Source organism: Brachyhypopomus gauderio, chromosome 4 (assembly GCF_052324685.1).
Source record: "Brachyhypopomus gauderio isolate BG-103 chromosome 4, BGAUD_0.2, whole genome shotgun sequence".
NCBI classification, from domain to species: Eukaryota; Metazoa; Chordata; class Actinopteri; order Gymnotiformes; family Hypopomidae; genus Brachyhypopomus; species Brachyhypopomus gauderio.
Genome location: NC_135214.1, coordinates 9,151,189 through 9,177,677, shown reverse-complemented (window position 1 = coordinate 9,177,677; position 26,489 = coordinate 9,151,189). Strand labels below are relative to the sequence as shown.

At 40.7% G+C, this 26,489-nt stretch overlaps 2 protein-coding genes across 3 annotated transcripts in view; one reads left to right on the top strand and one right to left on the bottom strand.

Moving 5' to 3' along the window:
* The window catches only part of edar (ectodysplasin A receptor), a 33,587-nt gene extending 14,203 nt beyond the window's left edge, over positions 1 to 19,384 (bottom strand). The window contains exons 1-4 of the mRNA XM_077002021.1: positions 19,167 to 19,384; positions 9,499 to 9,573; positions 7,534 to 7,656; positions 2,561 to 2,742 (exon numbers count right to left, since the gene is read on the bottom strand). Coding sequence (XP_076858136.1) covers positions 2,561 to 2,742; positions 7,534 to 7,656; positions 9,499 to 9,549 — 356 coding nt within the window. The 5' untranslated portion in view covers positions 9,550 to 9,573; positions 19,167 to 19,384. The remainder of the gene's footprint in view (positions 1 to 2,560; positions 2,743 to 7,533; positions 7,657 to 9,498; positions 9,574 to 19,166) is intronic.
* A 5,600-nt stretch (positions 19,385 to 24,984) lies between these two features.
* The window catches only part of LOC143512101 (E3 ubiquitin-protein ligase SH3RF3-like), a 136,417-nt gene continuing 134,912 nt past the window's right edge, over positions 24,985 to 26,489 (top strand). The window contains exon 1 of one of the 2 annotated variants that reach the window (XM_077002019.1): positions 24,985 to 25,534. In XM_077002019.1, coding sequence (XP_076858134.1) covers positions 25,172 to 25,534 — 363 coding nt within the window. In that variant the 5' untranslated portion in view covers positions 24,985 to 25,171. The remainder of the gene's footprint in view (positions 25,535 to 26,489) is intronic. The other variant, XM_077002020.1, reaches the window with a different exon arrangement.

The window sequence follows — 26,489 nt, the reverse complement described above, 5'->3', positions numbered from 1 at the left end:
CTCCAGCTCCCTTCAAAGATTTTCTATAAGGTGTAGGTCTGGAGACTGGCTAGGCCACTCCAGAACCTTGATATGCTTCTTACGGAGTCACTCATTGGTTATCCTGGTTGTGTGCTTTGGTTTATTGTCATGTTGAAAGACCCATCCACTACCCATCTTCAATGCTCTAACTGAGGGAAGGAGGTTGTTCCCCAAAATCTCACAATACCTGACCCCGGTCATCCTATCCTTAATACAGTGCCGTCGTCCTGTCCCATGTGCAGAAAAACACCCAAAGCTTGATGCTTCCACCCCCATGCTTCACAGTAGGGATGGTACTCATCATTCTATGTCCTCCAAACACGGCTAATGGAATGAAGGCCAAAAAGTTCTATTTAGGTCTCATCTGACCACAGAACTTTCTCCCATGACTCCTCTGGATCATCCAAATGGTCACAGGCAAACTTAAGATGGGCCTGGCTGATTTAAGCAGGGGAACCTTGTGTGCCATGCATGACTTTAAACTTTAAACGTCTGAGTGTATTACCTACAGTAACTTTGGAAACAGTGGTGCCAGCTCTCTTCAGGACATTGACCAGTTCCTCCCGTGTAGTTTTGGGCTGATTCCTCACCTTTCTTAGGATTTTTGCTGGTGAGATCTTGCATGGAGCCCCAGTCCGAGGGAGACAGACAGTCATGTTTAGCTTCTTCAATTTTCTAATAATTGCTCCAACAGTTGATCTTTTTTCATGAAGCTGCTTGGCAATTGCCCTGTAGCCCTTTCCAGCTTTGTGGAGGTCTACAATTTTGTCTCTGGTGTCTTTGGACAGGACAGCTCTTTGGTCTTAGCCATGTTGCTAGTTGGAGTCTTACTGATTGTGTGGGGTGGACATTCCAGGAACCCAAAACCCACACAAGGACCTCACAATTTTCTTTGAGAACACCTTGTAAACACCATCAGAAACTGCTCGAAGCCTGGGTGTAACGTTGGACAACACATGTTTCAAAGCTAACCAGACCCTGCAGATTTCTCCTCTGCAACATATAGAGAATACAACCTTTCCTTTCACAGGAAGCTACTCAAGTGCTTGTGCAGTCTCTAGTCATCTCAAAGCTGGACTACTGCAATTCCCTACTTGCAGGTCTTCCTCTACGGGTCATCAGACCTCTACAACTAATTCAGAATGCTGCAGCACGACTGGTCTTCAGTCTTCCCAAGTTCTCACATGTGACTCCTCTGCTACGCTCACTTAACTGGCTTCCAGTAACGACACGCATCAGATATAAAACCTTGATGCTTGTTTACAAAGCCAAAAATGGACTAGCCCCTCCCTACATGACGTCCATGGTCAAAAGCCGATCTGTACAGCGAGCACTCAGAACCTCAAACTTGGCTCGACTTGAAACTCCACGCTTAAAGTCTCATGGAAGACAAAGCTCCAGACTATTCTCTGTCCTGGCTCCAAGATGGTGGAACGATCTTCAATTAGCTGCTAGAACTGCAGAGTCTATTGCTGTTGTCAAGCGTAGACTGAAGACTCACCTGTTTGTTGAGTTCTTAACAGAGCACCAACTCAGCAGATAGCACTTGCTGTTGTTCTTAAATTGTATGTCTGTCTATGTTTATTTGTGCTTCTTGGTAAACGTTTAACTTGCAAAACACTAGGTAATGACATTGACTCCTGTAGTTTAGTAGTTGTCTGACTCAAAGCTATCTTGAATTCTGGCCTATCCATACAATTACCTAGGATGAATTCTGTGATCAGATGCAAAGCACTTTGTAAGTCGCTCTGGATAAGAGTGTCTGCTAAATGCCGTAAATGTAAATGCCGTAAAAGTGGACAGATGTCTTTATGCAGCTAACGACCTCAAACAGGTACTTCTAATTTAGAATAATAAGTGGAGTGGAGGTGGACTTTTTAGAGGCAGACTAACAGGTCTTTGAGGGTCAGAATTTTTTCTGATTGGCAGGTGTTCAAATGCTTATTTGCAGCAGTAACACACAAAATATATATATATTTTAAATCATACATTGTGATTTCTGGATTTTTTTTAGATTATGTCTCTCACAGTGGACATGCACCTAAAATGAAAATATCAGACCTCTCCATGATTTCTAAGTGGGAGAACTTGCAAAGTCACAGGGTGTTCAAATACTTATTTCCTCACTGTACATATAATCAGGAAGCACTGCAAAGAGTACTATGATAAAAACAAAAAATATCATCATCATCATCATCATCATCATCATCGTCATCAGCCCAGCATTTATCCAGTTGGTTGGAAGCACACATCAGTAATGCTACAGATTATAAATGCGCTGCTGTGTAGGGGGAGCAGGGGCCAGTAGTGAATATGTGTGTGTGTGTGTGTGTGTGTGTGTGTGTGTGTGTGTGTATGTGTGTGTGTCTGTGTGCATGTGTGTATATGTGCATGTGTGTATGTGTGTGTGTATGTGTGTGTGTGTATGTGTATGTGTGTGTGTATGTGTATGTGTATGTGTGTGTGTGTGTACATTTGTTGTGTGTGTGTGTGTGTGTGTGTGTGTGTGTGTGTGTACATTTGTGTTAATATCACTCACCCCGGTAGGCAGGGTCCACACTCGGCGTCACTCTCTGCCGTCCCCGGGGTCAGCACCGTGGCCCTATACAAAGAGTCGCAGTCCTTGTGTCGCCGGCAGATCTCGTACTTGCCCTTGGAGAATTTTCCCGGTGGACACGGCACACAGTCGTAGTCTTCATCCTTCGTGCTGTAGCCACAGTTCTGAAAACAAACACAACGCAAGTTCTGGATAACAGGGCCGGTGCGGTAAACAAGGAGAGTTGTTTTTACACCACGCCACAGTGATGACTGATCTTCTACATGCTGCATTTTTCCAAGGCGTCTGGTAAATGCAGAACACATTTGGTTATGCTTCTGGTCACGATACTGACTCATTCATAATGAACGAATGACTGGTTCCATTGTACATACTGCATTATTTAACTTACTAGCACATGAATCACAGTCTCACTGGTTGTTCCGTTCAAATGCAGCATGAGTTTCTTTTTCTATGACATGATGTTTTCTTCTGCACTTAATTAACATCTGTCCTCAGTGTTCTGAGAACTTGGTATACTATTCCCACCAATGTCTGCTACCTCTACCCTGGTGCAGAGAACACCATCTCTAACCAGTGACCCCCCTCTCAACATCATACCTTTGTTTAATCACACTGACTGACAGCTCACACCACCACAGCACCAGATGGATTCAGATTGCAGGTTCACATCTAATGTCTAATTATTACTAAACCCCCTTTCTGCTTAAATTTCTCAAATGACAAGATAGAAGCTTTTCTCCAAATTTAATTACACTATGGACCAAAAAACAGGAAAATGAATGATAACGTAAACTGGACAGGAAATATTAACAAGATGAATTAATCAATCAACAAGGAAGGGATGAAGAGGACAAGCAGGATGATGTCAGATGTCACTATGTAATTGAATGATGTCAGATGATGTTAAAACATCAAAAAATGTTGACACTAATTATTTTATGTTAAAAGACCAAAATAAATTGTTTGTTTTTACAAGTTAGTGTTGTTTTGAAACATTTGGCTTATAGTGTATATCTGGCTGTAATTATAGGAACTAGGCCATAAGCAAGCACAAACCTCAATTATGTAAATTTAATTCCATTCATCCTTGTTGTATTATAATAAATAGATTTTTGTAGCTGTGGACCTTTGAAGGCAAACAAACAAAGAAGCTAACAAACAAATAAATACTTTTCAAGTAATAATTCTAATGATTGGATTGGAGCACTGGGTGTGCAAAGGTAAATGTCTTTGATGTTTGCCCTCCAGTAACAGCCTGAATCAATCTAATCTCCTCTATAGTCTAAACATGACGCAAGGCAGCATCCTGGCTGAGCTGAAGCAGCTGACAGATTGGGAAATGGCTGGCACCAAGCATGTGGTCCTGTTTAAAACCCAACTCCTCTTCATCATACTGATCTTCATCATACTCCTCTTCAATTTACACCTCTTCATCATGCTCTTCTTCATTATACTCCTCTTCATCATACTCCTCTTCGTCATACTCCAAGCACCTCTGCTTTGAACCTCTGCATCAGTCTTCTCCTGTGAGGGTGACAAATGTCCCCAATCCTCCCATCTTTTTCTCTCTCTTTTTCTGTCTCTCTCTAGAAGCATGAAGAGAGCAATACAGCATGCTTAACATACTTATATGCCTTTATATAAACAAGCTTTCTTCCCAGTCACCAAACTAATCTCTTCATTATATGTTCATTATACATCATACTTTGCCAGTGTGATTTCTTCCATTTCTCATTAATAAGGCATAATTGCTTAAACTACTAAGCCAATCAGGGCATTTTGAAGAGCCAACTTGACCAGTGTTATGTCCCTGACTGCCAGATCCACCTTCTGATCATCCGGGCCTGGACTTGTATACCACCCTATGCCTGTACCTAGCTCCGCTCATCCACTCAGGCCATGGTATATAAAGACATGGCCTGAACACCTCAAAGAGAGAGATGCAGGAGGCAGAGAGAAGCAGGCGGTTAAGGAAAGTTATGACATGTAGAGAAAGAGATTGTGACCCTTGATTACTGTCCTGGTACATTGTGTGAGAACTTGCTGTATGTTTGTACTATGCAGTTTTGAGCATTCGTGGGTATCTTTATTACCCACTTGAGTCTCCATTCGTGTTTGTCTCCATTTGTGTACTGTTGTATAGTTCTGTATGAGCCCTGTGGGAGAAGTAGTTGTTGTATATAACTCTATATAGACACTGGGTGTAGGGAGTGGTGGTGTTTTGGTTAAGTATTTTGTGTTTGTTTTTGCTTGTAGGGAGGAATAGAACTGTACTCTTTTGTTTTAGGTTAGTTATTGTTATTTTCTAGAATAGGGGATGATTTTGTTATTTTGGAATTAACCACTCCTGACCATTACCAGTGTGCTTGTGCATAAATATATATTGTTCTGATAAATGGGTTTCGGAATTCCTTATTCTCATTTATCCTTTATCCATACAATTACAGTTAATCCACATTACCATTATTACAGCTTTTACCTAGACGAGGACGTAAACACCAGTAAAAACCCTGGAGATGTAAACACTTAAGTGCCAGATCAACACTGGGGTGTCATGGCTGCGATGAAGGTTCATGCCATGCTCGTCTGGACTCCAGTCAGAAATTCAGCAGATCTTGCTGTTTGTCATATATCTCATATATTTGTCTGGCTCCACCAGCACAGATCTACACATGGGCTAACATGGGCTAATGCACCATGACTGTCCTGCTCTACTGCGGTCTTCACTTCTTTAATGTGGCGTTCCACAATTAGGGTTACAGTGGCCTACCTCCAGAAAGCTCTGGATGTGTGAGTGAGATGATATGAGGAAGCTGCCTTGAGATCTGGTGGAGGGTTTGATCTCCTCCATGACTGACATCCTGCAGACCACTTTGGAGAGCCACCATTAGGAAAACATTTGAAATGAAAGAATGCTAGATTACAGGTCATGTGGATTACAAGATGAGAGCATGGTTAATAAAAAAAAAATGAGAAGGAAGATGAGAGAGAAGAAAGAGACACAAAGAGAGTGCAGAGAGTGGAGACTCTGCCTGTACTTGCTTAAGACAGTTTGCTTTGTGAAGCCAGTGTAAACAGTTAGTAAGGTATCGCTACGTGCAATTAGCTTTGCTCTCACTTAATCATATAAACAGATTTATTTGTCTGGAAGAAGATAGGGCACTAGACCAAAGTGCTAAATCAGGAGGTGCTAAAAGTTTCTCTTTGTTTAAATATAACAAAACCACGGGTGTAATACTGCTGCTGGGAAAGTAAATACATCAATTGTCTTCTATATCAGGAAGGACCAGGACATTTTTCATGTCACTGAGTAACTGCATTTTACCTGAAAGCCTGATTAGTTTTTAGGGCCAGTTGGGTATGCATACAGGCCTATTTACGTGTGAATGCACATCTCTCTAATACAGGCTTCTGAAGTGTACACCGTAACAGTATAGTGGGAATAGGCTGCAAGCTAGGTGGGGAGGATATGCGAGCTAGGCGGTGATTGGTTAGGGAGGGGCTACATGCTAAGTGGGAGGGGCTGCAGTTTGAGTGGTGCCTGGGTGGGGAGGGTCAACAGGCTGAGTAAGAGTCTATGGCAGGGGTGCCCACAGGGGCAGGGCAGGGGTGGTGTGTGTCAATTGTTGACGGGGGGGTATCAAACCCTAGATGTCAGATTGGCTACCATGTATCAATGTCAATCAAAATACAACCGTCAGTGCAGATGGACGATAGCCTGTCTTTCATCCACTACTTTTTAATGTTGTGCGATCTACCCACACTTCCTTCGCGATCCACAGGTAGATCGCGATCGACGTATTGGGCACCCCTGCTCTATGGTAATTAAGTTGGGCAAAGCTACAGGCTAAGAGGGAGGGACTGCAGCCTGCCTAAGAGAAGCTTTAGTCTGGAAGTGAATTGGGTCAGGAATGGCTCCTGGCTGAGTGGGAGGGGCTGCAGGCTGGATGGTGATTGGGAGGAGGGGCTGCGGGCTGACTAAAAGGTGTTATAGTCTGAAAGTAACTGAGTCAGGTGAGGCTACAGACTGACTAAGAGGATGCAGTCTGGTATGTAATTGAGTCGGTCAAGGCTACAGGCTGAGTGGGAGGAACAGCAGACAGGTAGATTTAAGGGGGTGGCTGCTGTGATGTTGAGAGGTCACAGGTTGTTTTGGGAGGGACAGTAGGAAGGTTGAGCAAGGCCCCAAACGGGTGGGTGGAGGATAGGACGCCACTGCTGTCAAAACCTCTTCACCTGCTTGTCTACATTTACTCCATGCTGCCTGTAATATTACAGGGTTGTCAACTCTCACGCATTAAACTGAGCGTGAGACACACGCATATGACTGTCTTCACACGCTCTCACGCCACACTTCCGATTTCTCATGCCAAAAAAAAAAAATTAAGTTTATTTATCTCTGATCCATATCTATGATTCAATGAGTTACTAGTTCGCTCTGGCGCCAACCACTGGCCATCGATCGATCGCAAAATAATACTTAATTTGTGTCCATTTTACACCGCCCGGGTAACAATTTACGTTCACCACCCACCCCCCCACCCCATCAACAATTTACACTCGCCACCCCCTCCAGGTTCAAATCTCACTCCAAGCGATCTTGAAAAGTTGCCAACCCTGTGTTAACTTATATGTATATGTACTGTATGTAAGTTTATGTTTATTTGTGCATGAGTAATATCTTGCAAAGATCCAAAGTAGCATTCTACTTTGAAAAAATGTCATAAAAACCAATAATGACAGCTGTTTGGCTGAATGTGGTCAAACAACTTCATACCTCGTCCTAATGCTAATTTGTAACAAAATGACAAAATGATTCAGTTTGGTTATTCAGCCAATTACAGCTTCTGTCCTCGTCTGCACAGTGAGGGCTTTATTTGTGTGTGTGTGTGTGTGTGTGTGTGTGTGTGTGTGTGTGTGTGTGAGAGTGTGTGCAAATGTGTGTGTGGTACCATGTGTGGCTCCTGTCCTGGCTGGCATTGAGGGCAGGGCTGGCAGCTGTTGCTGGTGTGATTGTAGAATTCATTTTCTCCACAGCTTGAATTTTCTGCCCTCAGCAGAGACACACTCGACACCTAAACCCAGACACACACACACACACACACACACACACACACACACACACACACACACACACACACACACACACACACACACACACACACATACACATACAATCCAGTCAAGACAGTGAAACAACAGCTTGCCAACTCAAATTAAGATTAAAATGCAAACCTCATGAAAAATAATACACAACAAAGTAGAACTAAGCCAATATGATTAGCTTCATTAAACTAACCAAATGTAATCTGTACTTGGTGAATGACCAGTTAATTAAGAAGTTAATTATTTAAATGAGAACCACTGAGGAACAAATGAAACTCTGTCAGGTGAGGGAGTGCAAAAAAAGAAGGAAGCGATCACGCCAGTCTCAGGGAAAAGGGAAGATTGTGTACCAAAGCAAAACCCATGACATAATCCAAATGAAGGGTGCAATAACGATACAATAACCAGCAGTCAACCGGTACAAAGAAAAGGCATATATAGACAGACAAATGACCCTTGGATGTCAGGTTTCCTAATGGGCCACGCCAACCTAAGGGACAAGCACAATATCACAGCAACAGGACAACATGAAATATTGCAACTGCTGATGGGGCAGCTAGAAGGGGGCCTCATTAGTGTGACAGCAACAGTCTATAGTGCCATTAGACTGCATAACAATTATACACAATGTATTGTATTTCTAAATGTATATTGCAGTGACTCTAAATGTATATTATATAGCTATGCTACCTCCAATCAAACTGAAAAACACAAAATCCATAGCCTGTTAAATTCATTAAATTAGTTAAATTCAAATTGGCCTGATATTTAATCTCTCTGTGTACCCCCCCACCCACCTATACACACACACACACACACACACACACACACCTTTTTACACACTCACACACTAAATAAACACAGCCCATCATACTTGCCCACCACAAGTCCTGTAAATTATCCCGAGCCAATGGATCTCTGGCTCCACCCACAGCTTTAATGATATTCCAGATACAGTACACTATTAGTACTGTCTAAATCCTACTTTGTGATTTGTTGGTCTTGCATACTCTAAATGTCAGTATTTGACATGTAGCACCATATTCATCAATGTGTTTGTTCATACAAGAAATGGGTGACAAATCCAAATTCACAAATAAAGTCATTTTGTCTTGACTTACAAGTGGTTTGTTCATCCAATAAATCTCATCTCTGTTCACAGAAATCAAGTCTATCAAAAACATATGAAAGAGGAAGATGACATATAGAATCATAAAGTTAACTTGGGTTTCTGTCTGAAATTAAGCTAACCATCAGTAATGACATGCAAGGCAGCTGCACAGAGATCAGACAGCAGACACTCTCCATAGAGTGCAGACAGTTCTCATTGAGAATGTCCTATACAGACCTCAGCGATCAGAATCACGGTCTCTGTGAGCTCTCTGTGTGTGACAGGCTTCTGGGTGGTGGGATTACTGCATGGCAATGGAGCACTCTGACAGCAATTTTACTAAATAAGTGGGATCATGTGCCTTCTCTCCTGACATCTAACTCCAGCCTCTTCCAGGTGATATGTACCTAACGTTTCTTAATCCTAGTTCTTTTTAGATTGTGTATTAAAAGCCTATCATTAAGGGACTGCACTGAGAAATTAACTTCTGGGAATGTTGCCAGGAAGATGTTGCAAGTTGACATAAAAAAAATACAGTGAGAAAGGTCATGGGTGGTGAGGACAAAAGGTTAAGGTCCCAGCCAAAGTCAGTTGAGAAAACTCTTTTTTATGGGTGTGTTACCTCACAAAAGCCAACAACTACTGTATGGTTTCAGTTATGTTTGGCTGTCAGTATTAATAAAGCAGGTGTATAACTCACCAATAGGAGAGAGAGAAGGCAAGATTCCATTGGGTGTTCGTTTTGGACCATCTCTGTGTTCCTCCTGAGACACACCTGTGAAGGGAAATGAGGGAAATAAGATTACACTGAGCCAGAGCAGAGTCAGACAATAATGGCAGGAAGTGAGGTCATTTGAGAGCTTGAAGTGAATGTGACATATACCTAGTGGCTGTGTACATATATGCTACATCCAAGAAGGGTTACAAAAGGAGTTTTAGAAGATAGAGTGCATGTGTGTGTGTGTGTGTGTGTGTGTGTGTGTGTGTGTGTGTGTGTGTGTGTGTGTGTGTGTGTGTGTGTGTGTGTGTGTGTGTGTACGTGTGTACGTGCGTGTGTATGAGAGAATCCTCATTCTTGACAACTGTGTTGGTGCTCTTTTGAGTTTATAGTTCGGTCAACTTTATTTTCAAACAGCAGTGCATCCCAGATACATGCCATTCTCAGCTCGTGTTGGTTATCATTCAGTATCTGTCAGTATCAAAGCAGGTGGCCACCATCATGTTAAATACCCTAAAAGTCCAATCCAATCTCCAGTCCAATCTTTCACAAATGTCACTGCTTCATTTACATACGGCAGCCTCTGATCTTTGTCTTGTCCAAGCAAACATGAGAACTCAAATGACAAACAGCCATTTCCTGGTCAGTTACTCCTTTGACAACATTAACTATATTCCTCTCCTTCGCTAATTATTCTGGCAAGACTGTGAAGGAGGGACAGTTCCCACACAGAGGGAGAAACCATTGTAACTGCAAAATTAGAACCACTCTCTAAGCTTGAATTCTTTTCAGACACAGATTCAAGGGACACAGTCAATTCTGAGCAGGTGACGTTTCCAGTCTTGTTTGTGTCCTCTGACAGTAGTGTGTGTGTGCGGGTCACAGTTCCAAGCTGTCAAGGTTTCACTTTCAGGACACTTTTCTTTGACTGACCTTGGCTTCCCCTGCTTCTTTATCAGGTGTAAATAAAGCCATGACCCTTGAGTGGGGTGATCATCACCGTAGTGAAGTGAGAGGTTCAGTCCTTCCTTTGACTCCCAGATAAACCCTTAATGATTAGAACTCAGATCTCTTAGTTTCCTAAAGTAGATATTGACTCTAAAACATCATTCTTTCAGTTATTTTCTTGTCTTGTTTATGATTAACAGAATCTCCCAGTTTATGCCCTTAAATTGTGATGTTTTGTGTTATAAATTACACTGACTAAAACACAATTTTGCCTAATTTGGACAAAAACCTTTCATCCGAATTACAAACCTTGGTATTATGTTTTGGGAATAATTTTATGCTTTGATATCTTGCTAAACTATTAGGATGGTGGTAACTATTGTTGTATCTTACTTGTCAAAACCAGGATTTTCACCTCAGTGATTTTCACCTTTGCCGCCCGCACGTTATTAACTTAGCATGGCAAGCTATTGTGCTAAAGCTAGCACCTGATTCACACGTGGCCATTCACACAGACATTTGTGCTGTGGTATAATACATGGGGCTTAATACAGAAAAAAACATCCTTCTGCTGGACAATCTTCATAGATTAATTTGACCTAGTAGTGCGATTTGCGTGTCCCATAATGGATACTACACTGCATAGTACTACGGGGACTGGTATGAAGTGTATATTGAATAAAGTATGCTGTATGTTACTGTATATCAAACAGAGCCCAACACTTTCTGTGTCGCTCATGCCAAGCACAATGTGTGAATATGGCGTACAGAGCCGGAGTGGCTAATCGGGAGGTTCGGGAGGATTCCCGATGGGCCGGCTCATGTCAATCTCTAGTTTGGGCCGATTGGGAGGGAAAAATAATTTTGGGCCGGATTTGGGCATGAAACTCCCGGGCTGAAAAGGTGTCCCACTCCGGCCCTGATGGCGTACGTTACTATCCTACCTATGTAGTTTAATGTTATTTAATGAATGCAATGAAATGTAGCTAGCATTTATCTTTTTAAATTTGTGCAATACGTCATTCAACCTGTTAGCATCACAGGTGAACTGACTCATGACAGCAGTTGAAGGAAACATTGACACTGGCCCAAACAGTCCAGTAAATGGCCAATCAACTTGTCCTACATATTTTTTTACTGACCCTGGGCCATTAGGCCATTACTTACGTTGAACACCGCTATGTGGCTTAGATATTCTGAAACAAACACGCAACTGATATATGACAAGTGAGAGAATAGCAGCATGACTCACTGATCTTTTCACTAAACACTAAGCACATTGAAGGTTTCACTGCCCTACGGATACCATTAGACAGTTCTTGGCAAGGCGTCTAAAAGGAGATGAGACACATTATGGCGGCCTGGGTGGCAATAGCTATTAATAATAAGTTGTTGTGTCGAGCTACTGAACCACCAAGACTTCAAAACAAGCATCTTCACGCTTTGAGCATGGACAACACGCAGCAGTTATTCACAGTAGGTGTGTCTTCTCTTACAATTGGGTTATTGCATATCATTCCATAAGCATGTCTTATGAGGTTTGCTGCAAGCAAGAACTTGGTTAGCGTCGACTGACAGCTAAAAGCAATGCCAAAAGTTGTACATCAGCCATGTTTTTATCAAGAGGGGCTTCAAAGTGACAAGCTTCCGCCAGGCTAGGGGCTATGAAGCCAAAGGATCTGATGAGCTTCAGTGTTTTGGAAGGCTGGAAGGTAAAGACACTGTAACATGAGATGCTTCTTGTTTTTTTTTTTTTACTGTGGACCGAGTGATAGTCAACGAGACAATGAGATTTCACTTAAGGGCACTCTCGACCCCCTTTCCTTTACCTTCCTCAACAATACAACCTTGACACGACCTTTTCCCCTAAAGCACAACTGAAAAATACAGTGTCCCTGAAGAGGAATTAGCCTTCCGAATTAGCCACAGGAGTATAGCAGTATCAAGAGTGTTGGATTGACTCTATGGTGTTCCTTACAGTGAGGGGCATCCTTCTAATGTTGCAGATCATCAGAACTCATTTCATTGTCTCTACATGAACTCTCTCCTGACACACACAACAGCAGTGGTAAATGGGCACCCTGCCACTGCAGTCCTGATGTGTGGTCCTCTATGTAGAGTTTATCATGGATAATAAAAATGTATCAAATATCTACAGAACACTTAAAGCTTGACTGTGCACTTCTAATTCTCCCAGATTAAATCTCTGTCCTGGGTTAAAACGTGTGTATGTGTGCAGAAAATACATATATACCTCCTTACAACATGAAACGGTTTTAAGCACACAAATGAAAAAAGACCTTTGGTACATCACAAAAACTAGTGTGATTTTCAATGCACATATGAATTGTAACCAGGATAAACAGCAGCCCTGTTGCAGAGACAGAGATATACTGTAATTACTGTTAGCAGGTAAATTTCACTTGGAGTCTCCTTGACATGTAATTGCGACCAACACATGAAAAGACAGGTTTGGGGGAGTTATCGGCTTTCTCACTGGGGCTTCACTTGCATTCTCCAGAGCTACTTGGTTTTTTTTGTGATTTGCTGCACTAAAAAGACTAAAAAATAAATGTACTCTTCCCACTGCATAGGAGCCATCTGCTCAGTGGAGCAGCTCTTGGTGCTGAATGTGCTGCAGAAAGTGAATGTGCTTTTTGTGGGCTCTTCTGTTACCTAAACCCAAGGTAGATATTTGAGTGCAGAGCACCCGTATCAACATTGCAACACTCCCCTGCAGTGATGGTGAACACTGCAGGCTGAATCTCGTTGGGATAAGGAGTGCTTTGTGTTCTAAACTCCTAATACGCCATCTTAAAAAGATGTTCCAGTGCTAAACACTGGGAAAGCAATTTGTGAATGTGCAGTTAGGATTTCCATATCTTATACGGTGCCAAAAAGTTAGTTTGGCTAGCAAACAAATGAGTTGTAAAACATGGGATAAGCTTACACAGACTGGTTTTTATATACAATTAGTTCATGTTAATCCCTTGAGATACCCATAATGCCTATAATTGTGGATTGTACATGTGAAGCTGCAGGTTTTTAGGAAGCACCACAGTCTTTTTGGCTTCACGTGTTGTGCAGTCTCCATCTTCCCCCAGAGGAAGCTGCCTTCTCCATCTCTAATGAGCTTAATTGTGCGAGTCCTGGTGGAGATCAACCACAACCGGTCAGGGTGAAAAAAAGTGTTTGTCTACTGGAGACCCCGTGGCACTGCATTTCATCAGGGTGCCGGAAGAGGGGGAAGGATAGAGAAAACAAAAGAGAGAAGAGAAGCAGGCAGAGAGACAGAAAGAGATAGAGAGAATGAGAGGAGAGAAAAGGGGGGAGAGAGAGCAAAAAGTTAACTCTTGAAAAAAAACAGCCTTTCTTGCAGGAAGTGTAAAGTCTGCCAAATGTCTTTGCCCCAAGCCTTGCTGCTCATTATCAGTCTAAATGAACACACACGCCCAAGCAGCTTTCATCAGACTCCAGCCGTGGCGTCTCCCCCCCCCCCTCCCTCCCCCACACACACGCACACCCCAGACGCCCCCTAGTCCTTCTCTGGCTGAATGGCTAGGACTGGAATGCTCCTCGGCATGTTTCAGAGCCGCTCCTCTCCTCGCACCTACGCCCGCTGGGGCTACGCCAGGGCTTGCCTCTGTTTGAAAAGCGACCGCAGACTCACCGCCCAGGGTTATTAATCTTATAACGACGACATAATCTAAGATAAATACACATAGTATCATTATCCTTATCATTAACAAGCTTGAAATATCTATTCCTAGGGGAAGGATTAAGATGGGGATATTATTACTTCCATTTAGTGTGGAAGAAGGCTCTGTCCAACTGAATTAGGGAGTACTGGACAGGAAGGAGATTTATGGCCATTTAGGTTTACCCCACTATTGTTTTCCTTTAGGGATCTAATTCACATTATTGGCCATTTACACGGCTAAGCCCATTTCTTACTGAGCTCGCTTGAGTAAGCTTTCCCTGAAGGAGACACGAGTGATGCTCACTGGGAAGTGTCCAAGTGTACATTTGGTGGAGTGGAGCTCGAAGGGGTTGCTGAGCACAGACCCTTCAACCATTTCAGTGGCATGACCATATTAAATTACAGTGTTGCTGAAGCATTTCAATCTATCTGTATCATATACCACATACAAAGACGCAATTAGTCCTATATAAACAATCCTGTCTGCACATTTTTTCTATGTAGTTTATATTTGGCTTGCTGTACAAACAGGACATTCTAAGTTAATGTTAATGCTCCTATTCTCAGTACAGTAAGCAGTACTGTGTCATTCAGGTTGTCACATGTCTTTCTAACAGTATTTTCAGTTTCTCTGTGTCAACAATTTTAGAAAAGAAAGTATGCCTTGTGCAAAGTATAGATCCTGATTAGAACTATCAGAAAAATTCACTGAGAACTGAAAATGATTTCATAATGAATGCAGCATTAATATTTCTGCTCATGGGAGTCAGTTGGAAATCAAACTGTTTATTACCCTGAGAAGGAAGGAAACAGAGACGGGATAGACAACATGACCTGTCGAGATTTAGCTGTGAGGGAGACACTCTTCTGCATCCTCACGCTTAATTTTTGAGAAATTGTTTCTCTCTGTCTCTCTCTCTCTCCCCTTGCTCTCAAGATGAGATTAAATTTGAAGAAAATGGTGCTCTTGACACAGAGTAACAGCACTGGAGATAGGTGCCCTAGCACTCCTCTGTGTGTGTGTGCACGATTATGTACGTGTGTGCACATTTGTGTATGCCTGTGTTTGCGTCTGTGCACGTGTGTGTGTCTAGGGAGGGTGTGAGTGCAGGGTTCAGAAGGCTGATGAGACTTGCCCCGTTTTGAAGTGTGTTTAGAGGACTGGCAGAGATGCTGCTTCCACTTGCCGTCTGACTCTAATTTCAAACACATGGCCTTTGTCATCATCACAATCTAGTGGAAATTACTTTTAATTTCCAGCATATACCATTTCAGACTGATATTTATTGTCTCCAGTGATAATTACTTTCTGTCAGATTAGGAAATTGCTTTATACAATGTAGTAATCAGTGGGGAAATCAGACCAGCGCTTAGAAAAAAGAGCCTCTACTTGGTTTATTCCTAAAGACAATTAAACAAATAGCACAATTAAGTGGGGCCCTTGTAATCTTGGCATCCGTCTTCTCCCTTCTGTTGTTCAGGTCTGTTTTCCATTTGGTCAGCCCTGTCACATGTTACAATGAACTGAATTTAAGGACAAACACTGAAGGTAATCAGGCTCTTCTTATTGTAAATGTTTCCTGTATGTTATTCTTACACTGAATGGAATCGTACCGGTTTCTTATTTTGAAAGTCACCAGGGTTCTTTGAAGTGCATTTAAACTGCACTTACATTAAAAAGTTCACTCTGCTCCAATTTGGCAATTAACAGCTCCTTAACAAAGAAGCTTTTATATCAGTTATTACCTATGATTTTTAAAGGAATCAACAAGTTAATTATTTTACATATAGGCATACACTTTTTAATGATTTACTCTTACCGGTACATTTTTTAGGAAATTTTTAACACAATATTTATTAGCACCATCTATAACAATACCTGCTGAATATTATAAAATATGAAAAGAAAAGTTGTAATGATCCAACACTGTTATTAAATGAAGTATGATTTAATAACCCTAACCTTTTTATGCTAGAATACCATGGCTCTGTCCTCTTGCAAATGTCAGGAAAACACATTCTATATTATAAATTTACAATATGGTCAAATATAAATCCAGCATTTCATTAGAGGGGAAAAAGCATAAGCCTGACATTAGAGAAGAGTGCGTGTGATTGCATAGTTTATGGCATTTGCCTTAGAGCGACAGCAAACGGAGGTGAAAAGTTGATTTCCGTGTCAGAGTGGATTTAGGTGCTAATACTAAAGGCTTTTTACTCTATAGGATGCATGTGAGTGTCCATGTGTCCTGGATCTATTCTCACTTATTCAATTTGCTCCTTTGTGAGTACTCTGGCTACACCATATGGCCAAAGTACTCTAATTGCAATTACATTGCTACATACTAAAATTGGAATATGCCTTGCAATATATTAAAAACACATTGGTGAAGCCTTGATGTGACATGTTAAAGACTGGCTTGCATTATTTGGACTAAAATTATTTACGCTTCTTGGATCATGTGATTCATCAAAACACCCACAGCACACTCATCTGGAACATCTGACATGGTCATAGCATACAATAAGCCATTTTGTGATTTATTAGAAAGCACATTTGTGTATTCCAGCCTTGTGCAATGTCAGGATTTCAATATGCAATATTGTGATATTGCAACCAAACTGTGGAGCACTAGTGAACCAAGTACATTTCTTTTCAGTCATGGTTCATGAACACAAATTGGTCACTTATGCACCACTTATGAAGCCCTAAATGCACATTATGAGTGGTAAAATAAACACGCTTTGCGTGTTTTAAACTCCACTCCAGCAAGTAAAGGGTGCAGAGTTTAATCTAGATACACATTTTAAAGTAGAGTTTTTCACCAGTGAGGTGTCTAATGAAGCAAATGTTCAAAACATTTAACTTTATACACTTAACTAAACCAAAGGAAGCAGGCCAGACAGGCCCAGTACAATTCAACTCTCTTAAAGAGCTGGCAGGCTGCAATGTGTGTTCTCTTTATTGTCCAAAGACAATTTACATTTTAATTAGTTTCTTTATGTATTTTTTTAAATGAATGCAAAATGCAATAAACTTTTTCCAAATCCAGTTAAATAATAATAAAAAATAACATCAAACTTCAATCCAAAACTGTATCATGCAAATGCTAGGTTTATGTGTGGAAGATAAGGCTAACCCCCCCCCCCCCCCCCCCTCATGCACAAAGGTGCACAAAGGTGAAAATCATTACTTGCTTGGCTAAGTGTTATGAACTGATTGAAGGAGAGGGGCCCTGTCTCCATCCTGGCTTATTGGGAAGGCCACTGTTTCTTCATCTTTTGATGATTTTAATTACAGTGTCTGTCAGCCCATTTTTTGGAAAACAAACTCAGAGCGAACATGAAAAGATGCCCCAAATCCTCTGCCGGCTTGAACTACTACTGCGCGGCAATAGTGTCTTTGATTCTTTGCCTTTGACGGAAAGAGGGGGAGACGCGGGGCCAGTCTTTCATCAGTCCCTCTTTGCTAAGCTTTCTGCCTGCCGGGGGATGGGGGGGTGTGCTCTCTCTCTCTCTCTCTCTCTCTCTCTCTCTCTCTCTCTCACACACAGACACACACACACAGACACACACACACACACACACCCTGCCGCACACTTTTTAGTGGAAAGCATCAGCCGTAGAGAGAGACCCATTGCAGGGACGAGCTGTGTGTAAATCCCACAGCTCTCTTCCAGCTCCCACTGTGGCAGACTGCTCACAAATTCATGGCACAGGAATACCTGCACAACATTTGGTGCATACAAATCTCATGCTTCTATAATGAATTGTATACTAATTTAATATGTATTTAATCTCTTTTGTTATCGTCTATACTAAAATTATATCTACAGCTGAATATTTTTTTAATAATTGTGATCTACAGTGATGGATATTGATATGCATGTGTGAAACAGTTTAGTCTCCAGACTAATGGAATTTCTCTTTATTTACCACGCAGCGTCTATGTAATTATCCAATGCGCCGGTCACACATTTTAAGCATAAACCTGCCAATCATGCCAGTCTGTGATTCCCGTGGCTATAACGGTACAGTAGAAAACAGCGAAACCACAACACACCTGTTAGGATTGTAAAAAATTATGAAGTCTCCAAGTCCGATATTTACTGCATAACGATGAAGCCTATTAGTCTTTCACAGTACGGATAACGTGATAACCTTTATACAGTTTAGGGTAAAAATGCAACAAAACCAACTAATTTAAACGGCAAATGGGCAAACCTGACTTAAACTAAAAGTCTGAACTTAATCGGTTTATAGCACAATGTAGGAGAACATGGATAACAAATCTAAAAATGCGTTTTAAGAAGTCACAACGTAACGATCACGGACAACAATTTAACTTACAACAAAGACTGTTCCATTTTGTTTACTTCTGACTAAATTAAAAACAGGTGCTCGAGGCTTGCTAAATTAGGAAACGGGTTTATTTCCACGTTCAATAGTAGTTCAAAGTAAGACAAGACATTTGAAGTGCGGCATGCACGTGCATGTCTCCAAGCAGGACTTTCCCTCAGGTCTTAGCTCGTGCGACAGACAGACTGCACCGTGAAAACAATTACGCGTTGTCACCAATAAGACGCCACAACATTAAGCATTTCGACACCACTGTCATTATTTGTCTGATTTTACACGATGCGCTGGAATATCTACACAGAAGACTGAGACGTCCGGCAAGTAACGGTTTGTAGGGTAGTCACAATTCTTTACATACTTTAGATACATGTACAAGTTAGTGTGTAAGACAAAGACACATTAAACCCTCAAAATGACAATCAAATTATTCAAAGAAGGCTCCATATAAAGGTTTTAAGTAGGCATCCAGTAACGTGTACTTTCTAACATTGCAAAGTTCGATTTACATCACTGACTACATTTTGAAACAAGCTGCACAATGCTGAACAGTTACAGACTGTCTGCATCTTAACTGCACCAGGAATTTCCCTTTTCTGAAACAATCCCACATTTCATTCCGGGGAATGGCCGTGAATCTCCTTACCTGCAGGAGGACGAAGCAGTGTACTGTATTAATTTCCAGAACAAACACTGTAGAACAGCTTCGTATTCTTTTGGACGACTTAATGTTGAGCTCGCTTCAGAAACATTGGCAGTTCGTTAAGCCAGTTAGGACCATTGAAAAACTTTAACCTCCTCGGCAATCCACCCCAAAAATCTTCCTCTTTGCAGTATGCATGATTTCTTTACCCATATAGCTCCTCCTCGAGAGAAAAAAAGCCCCGATTGTCTCCGCCCAAGGCTCTAACCTGACACAGGTATGCTGTCGTCAGTTGAGAAAAGTATAGCCCACCATCTAGTGGTACGAATGCGGAACTTTCAAACGTTTGCAGTTGCTTTGTTGGAAACAAAGGGGAACATCTAAGAGAATTTCATAGAAACTCTTGGAATGAAGTGTTATAATTAAGGGTATTATTGTTAAATTATAGAGACTCTAGTGTAGTAAGGTTACCAGGGAAACAGGATGTTTAGGAAATGCAAAATCATTTTGTTTGTACAGTTGTTGAAAGACCTCAATACAAAACAGCCAGTTAGTAATCCACTGGCAGGTGGATGCAGGGTCACTGAGATTTGACCGTCTATTTTGGAGCAGTTCTAGACTGGTTGTCATTGACAACTGATGTTGGTGGCTAAGCACATTTTTAATGTAGGTTCTTTGGTGTCTGATGTATTACCAGTGTGTAGACATAGTGTTCACTGCATTATTATCATCAGGCCTACTGGTCCAATTTGCAAACTGCAGTAAGGCCAGCAGAGGTTTTTAAAAATATCCTTAAGCTGCAACAACCCTAGTCACTTAAATGATTTCATGATAGTTAAGGTAATTAGTCTGTACTCATTGAGGTCTATGATGGCTGTGTATTTGTGAACAGGTATTATTGTGGATCACTTGTGATAGAAAGAAGGAGCTTCACACAGCCTATTGGAGATCTTGTTGTTCAAGAAATATGCGCCTACTCCAAGATCAGCATAAAAAAGCCAGACTGAAGTTTTCAATAGATTATCAGAGAAAAGATCTAGCTTTGAGGAGAAGTGTTCTCTGGTCACATACCAAAATGTGACCATTGCCTGTAATGATCAACACTATATATTGAGGAAAAAGAGTGTGGCTTTTCATCCAAAGAACATCATCTTAGCTTTGAGGTATAGTGAAGGAAGTGTCATGTTGTCATGGAAAACCACAAAATTATTCTTTCAGTCCCCCTGACATAGTAGTAACCAGCTAAGCATGGGGATGGTTTGAATTTAAGAGTGGCACTCTTATCAGGTACTGTGGAGGGGATCTACATAATCTCCATGTAGACTTTCTACAGGTGTCCCACAAATCTTATATCTGGGTTATCTTTTCTTTTCTCTCTTGGTTATGTAATCTGCTCCCATGGAGTCTACTATCATGGGTTCTTGCAATGTTGATAATACCCAAGTAATCCTGTCCTGTCTAACCACATCTCAGCATGTTTCTCTTCAAGGATGGTAGTGCACCTCAAACTGAATATCAGCAAAATTTAAATGCTACACTGTCTTGCCATCTCTTTTGAGAACTTCTTGATCATTATGTCTTCTACATTTGGAGAATGAACCAATTTCTCTGTAGGGAGCCTGCCCAAGTACTTGCTCAGTCTCTTGTCAGGCTTGACTACTGCAGCTCACTCTTGGCAGGTCTTCCCATGTGTGAGCCCCTTGCAAATAATCCAGAATGAAGTGTTCACTTCACTGGCTTCTTGTAGCTGCTTGCAAGACATATAAAACTCTGATGTTTGCCTACAAAGCCATAAATGCACATGCTCCCTTCTTGATGGTGTTAGCCAAAGCGCTAGCTGGTAAAGGGACTGGTGTACTTCAGAAAGTAGATCGCACTGTGAGGAAGGAGGATTGTCTAGAAAAACTGAAGCAATACCTCAAGACATCAGTCAGAAATTTAAAACTTGGTTGCAGTGTCCAGTAGGATATTTATCCTATGTATTCCTTCCAACTTGGATTAAAATGGTTTAAACCCAAAAATGGTGTGTTAATTACAAAGCCTTGACCTGAAACACATTGAAAGTTTATAGACTGAACTAGAAAGTGTGTTCTAGTCAAGTCAATTTTATTTGTGTAGCGCTTTTCACAACACATTTTGTCACAAAGCAGATTTGCAAACACATGGATCCAGAAAAGAGCATGGGTTCTACCGCGAGAAGATTGTGGGAGGCTACCAAATACTAATAGTATATATTAACCTTTGACCCACTGAAAATTCTATATAATCAAATAAACCTGATGTCTCTTTTATAACTCCAGTTTACTGAAATAAAGAACATAATGTCATTCACTTATCACAGGAATTATGGTGAAATGTAAAATTTTATGAACATTCTGTTAAAATGTCTCTAGCTATAAAGTCCAAATGTATTAAAAATGATAAATTAAACATTTTGGTGCCAAAAATGTAAACAATGCATATTTGTATAGTTTGAACAAACATAGGGGTGTTAAACACATGCTTTGCTAGCCTTTAGTGCTTTAAAGTAGTGTCTTCTTTTTCATACTATTTAAAATGTAGTTATAGAGATTTCTAAAAGCTTTGATGTGGCATCTTTCTCTTTCATCCTTAAACCTCTGTACCCTTACCATCCAATAGTGCTGATGAAAAAGCACATGAAAAGGTAATTTTTTAATCTTAAAGAAGTAAATACGTCTTAATAAAAATAACTATAATGTGTGTAATCTACATCCTGATCTTCATACTGCGCAGTAGATGGAAAGATTATGTATTGACTTGTTTGTTTACATATTAATCAGTTTAAAGCATGTTTTTCCTGTGGCCGCCCCCGCAACCCAGGTGTGTGTCTGAAGCCTACTGGTTGAGATGGATAAGAGTGATCACTTCCCCCCAGGGTGGGGAGGTGACCAGTGGGGCTAGAAGAACATGTACTCCTCCCTTCTCTCTTCTCATTCCCCTTCATCCACAGGAAGGACCAGGATGAAAGTGACTTTGAAGTTCCACCTACCCAACAATTACACAAGCCATCAGTTCACTGGTCTGAAATGGGATGATAAGGTTCCGGGTGCAATGAAAACAGATATCATCACAACAGCTAACAACAAATACCCCATATCAGGTGAAGGTGCAGAGAATGTTGTAAGAGTGAAAGTAGAGTTAGCCCAAAATATCTATCAATAAGAAAATGGATTCTCAGAGAATAAGGATTCTCTGTGTTTTTATGTTTCTTAGACGGCAACTGATCTTGCTCTTGGATATCTTTATTCCTAAACCTGCTGCTGTTTTTGCCCCACTGTGCCCAAATGTATTACTATCCAGCCGAAAGATGAGCTGTTTTGAAGTGTCATTTGCTTTGACCTTATATTTCAGGGCTTCTTATGTATGGTTTTATTACTAGCTTGGAAGAGAAGAGGGCAGTACTAGATTTTTTTTTCTCCTTGGTGCCTTGGAGTTCTCACCTAAATCTATCAGCACTATTAGACTAGTGTTCATGCAGAATATTGTATTGAATATTGTATTCTATTGTATTTCCACAAGATTTGCAGATGTGAAGATGCAATGGTTTGTACCATGCTTTACAACACAACATTAGGATACCATTGACCATAGATCACATGTTCAACATTAAATGATTTTAAAATATATCTTATGTATGTGCTGCCTAAGGCTAGCAGTATTCTGTGGTGACAACAAACCATGGGGTGTGAGATTAGCTTACCTTGTCACTATAGCATATGGCCAGACTATGAAGCATTGCACCATCTGTACTCATACCCACTGCATTACAATACTAGGAGAACATTTGTTTACATTTACAAATCCCTCTGACTCTGATCAAATAAGAAGGTGTGAAAGAGGGTTTGCAACACAAATTCTGTTACATAATTTGTTATACAGTTGAGTGACAAGATGGTTTATTACTGTTGCATATTATTGCAATATTATTATTATCCATTATTATTATTATTATTATTATTATTATTATTAATAATAATAATAATAATAATAATAATAATAATAATAATAATAATAATAATAATAATAATAATGGCTGCATACAGAACTGCTAATTTGTTTGCATTAAAGGAATATACATTATAAATTAATACAATGACAAAATTTCAAAACATACATCAGTGGCAGTTAAAAAAAACTGCCTTATGTGCTTTTTCTTCCTCTGGTGGAAAGAGTGCAACAGAACTTGACATTTTGCATCAAGTTGCAAAACTCGCTATATGTTATTAAATATCTCCCATCTGAGCACGTACACATGGAAACCTATGCATGTCTTCTTCAACATGGTAAGTTACAATTACTTCTTTGCTACACTATTACAATGGGTTTCCTTAGCAGACTTTTTAGTGGTAAAGTCCTGGTGTCCTTGGTGATTATGGCACACCTGACTTATAAGAGACCCAGGATTGGGAAACAGGGGCCAATCATGTTGCTGAGCTTCATGGGTGGCCAGGAAGAGAGTTACCTTACACTGGAGCAGGAAGTGAAATCCCCACAACTTTACAGATTTCATAATATGCAGCATTTCCCTAAATGACTGCTGGCAGCAGTGCTGGACCAGAAGAGTTTGAAGCTATAATTTAAGAACTGATTGAGTGTGTGAAATGGGCGTGTAGGGACTGGTAGCTACCTCCCTGAAAGCCTGAGGATGAGAATGCATGCAGGCACATGCAGACACACATGGACAAACGGATGCACACATACAAATGCTCCCACACACACGTACCTGCAGGTTTGAACTGAATGTTGGAATTGATACATTTTCTGTCCCTAGCTAAAACAAACAAACAAACCAATAAAAGATAGTTAAGACTTTTTGAATTTTGAGGATAGCAGTGCTGGATTTATTTTATATCAGGGCCATTTATATTATATTGCACCACATGCATATTCTAACCCAGCCAATTTTTGTAATGGTTGGATTAAAAGAGGAACACTAAGACAGAATGTGAATTATATTGAAAGATAAAAATTGTCCATAGCTACATGTTGTCTAAGCAATAAAATCAAATGAAAACAACTGAAAAATGAAAAAAAAAACTAAACAGTTCTCTTAATACATTAGTAAAAGGTCACTTGTGATGTTAGTTCCTTGCCATTCTAGAAGATAAATCCTCTCACTCCCAATAAATCAACACATATGTTCAGCTTATTCTGTGGAGTTATTTTTTATTCATTTATTTAATAGATTATATTATTAGTCTTATGTTGATCCTTATGTTGATTATATTATTAGTCTTATGCATGAAACAAAGCTTTTGTACAGCAGAGGGCAGTAGTCGCTCATTCTTAAGTTTAGGTGACGTCTTCCAACTGTTGTCGAAATAAGGCATATTTAATTTCAGTCATATGTTTTTTAATAAGGCTTTGCAAAATAACATTTTGATTTCATTTAATATTATTTTACTGTGTCCAGGTGACCTAGATTAAACACTACAAATTATGATTTATCTTAATCAAATACGCAATATAAATATTGTGTATTTTTCGTTAGAAGAGATTTCTGAAAGGGAAAAGGCGAAATAAACCTATATTTCTGTATATCTGTTACATACTATACATATTAGTGTATTAGGCTAAATTTAGCTTTTTAGAAACTCATTACCTTTAAATTATCTGGCTGTTAACTTATAGCGAGAAAACTGCATAGCCTAAATACACAAAATAAAGAGACACGTTTCTTAAAAACAAGCAAATAAACAAGGAAACAAAAACAAACACAAATTGTTGCGCAATGTAATCTATCTAAACGGCTACCTAAACTACAACGTGTATCGCCACGGAGGTTTTCACGGTTGTCTGTGCGATGGCAGTGCTGTATCTGCTGAGTGTGACCTCACTCTTCTCGCACAGCTGTGAGAGACGCAGCGCTGGAGGATCTCCAGTCAGGAGTTCTCTCTCGCACCAGTATGTCTTGCGTTGCATTTGGTACATTATACGCGGACCAAGTTATATTTTTCCTTTGGCCGTCGACAGTGTAATTTACTAAAATGGATGAATCTTCGCTTTTGGATTTACTCGAATGTTCCGTATGTCTGGAACGGCTGGACACCACCGCCAAAGTGCTCCCTTGTCAGCACACCTTCTGCCGCCGCTGCCTCGAAAACATCGTGAGCTCTCGCAACGAGCTGCGGTGCCCGGAGTGTCGGATCTTGGTGGACTGCGGGGTTGATGATTTGCCAGCAAACATTCTCTTGGTGAGGCTTTTGGACGGTATTAAGCAGCGACCGAGGAACGGGGGAAGACCGTCACTGACGGGGATATCGCTCGGATGTGCTGCCGGTATTTCAGCGTCGCCTCCGGGGACAGCTATTCGAGATTTGCCCAGTGCCACTCGAAGCTCTCCAGTCAAGGTTTGTACGAAAAAACTTGCCAAGCTGCCTTCAGTGAGCTATGCTTTACAAGCCTCGCTGATGGAGTAGACAACAGGGGTCATTTTACGTGTTATTTAAAATAGCTTATAAGACTCGCAATGAAGTTAAATAGTCAGGTATGGCCACACACAACAGTCGTGGCTACAGCAAACGCAAGTCTCTTCATTGTAAACAAAGAGGTAGTTTCCTGGATTAAGAAGTGCAATCCAGAGATGGCTCAGATAATCCAGTCTGCATCATTGCCCAAGGAGTTTGCAGATCATTGTCATGTCTAGATCGTCGCAAAGTCAGTCGTTGCTCTTTCACTGTACGTATCCTAGATAGCTGCGTTTGCTGCGAAGCTCTCTTAACTTAAGTGTAACATATTTATCTCATTTTACCTTAAATGTAGAAAAGCAATGTTTGAAAATTGATATTATGGAGAAGGCATGTGTGAAGTAAGTGTAGAATAAGAGACAATCGCCCCCTCCCGGTTTATTCTCAGTGTTCCTACAGTGAAACTGGCTCACTTAATGGCCAAGCTTGATGCGATTTGAACCAATGGAGTTATACTCAGTGCATAGACGTGAGTCGTCGTGTCTGACCTCTTGGACCATATAACGGCAGTCTTAACCCATTGCTTTTTACTGCTGTAGTCTGCTTTGGCTGAAACCTGTAGGCTTCCTACCTGGAAGTTGTGAAGAATCCAAAACCCATTATTGTATTTTAGGATATAGCTTAGGTTTGTTTCCATTTGGGACTAGCAACAAGGCTCGTTTGAAGGCTATAGCTGACATTGTAGTCACAATGTAGGCTACCTCTGATACATTTATGGAATACCGGATGAGCACTTAAAACATCTTTCAGTCATTAGCCGTACCGAGCTCTGAGGCAAGTGTTCTGGCTTAGGCTACTGTTGGAAAAACATTGTAAGCAGTATTTAAACTCACAGTGG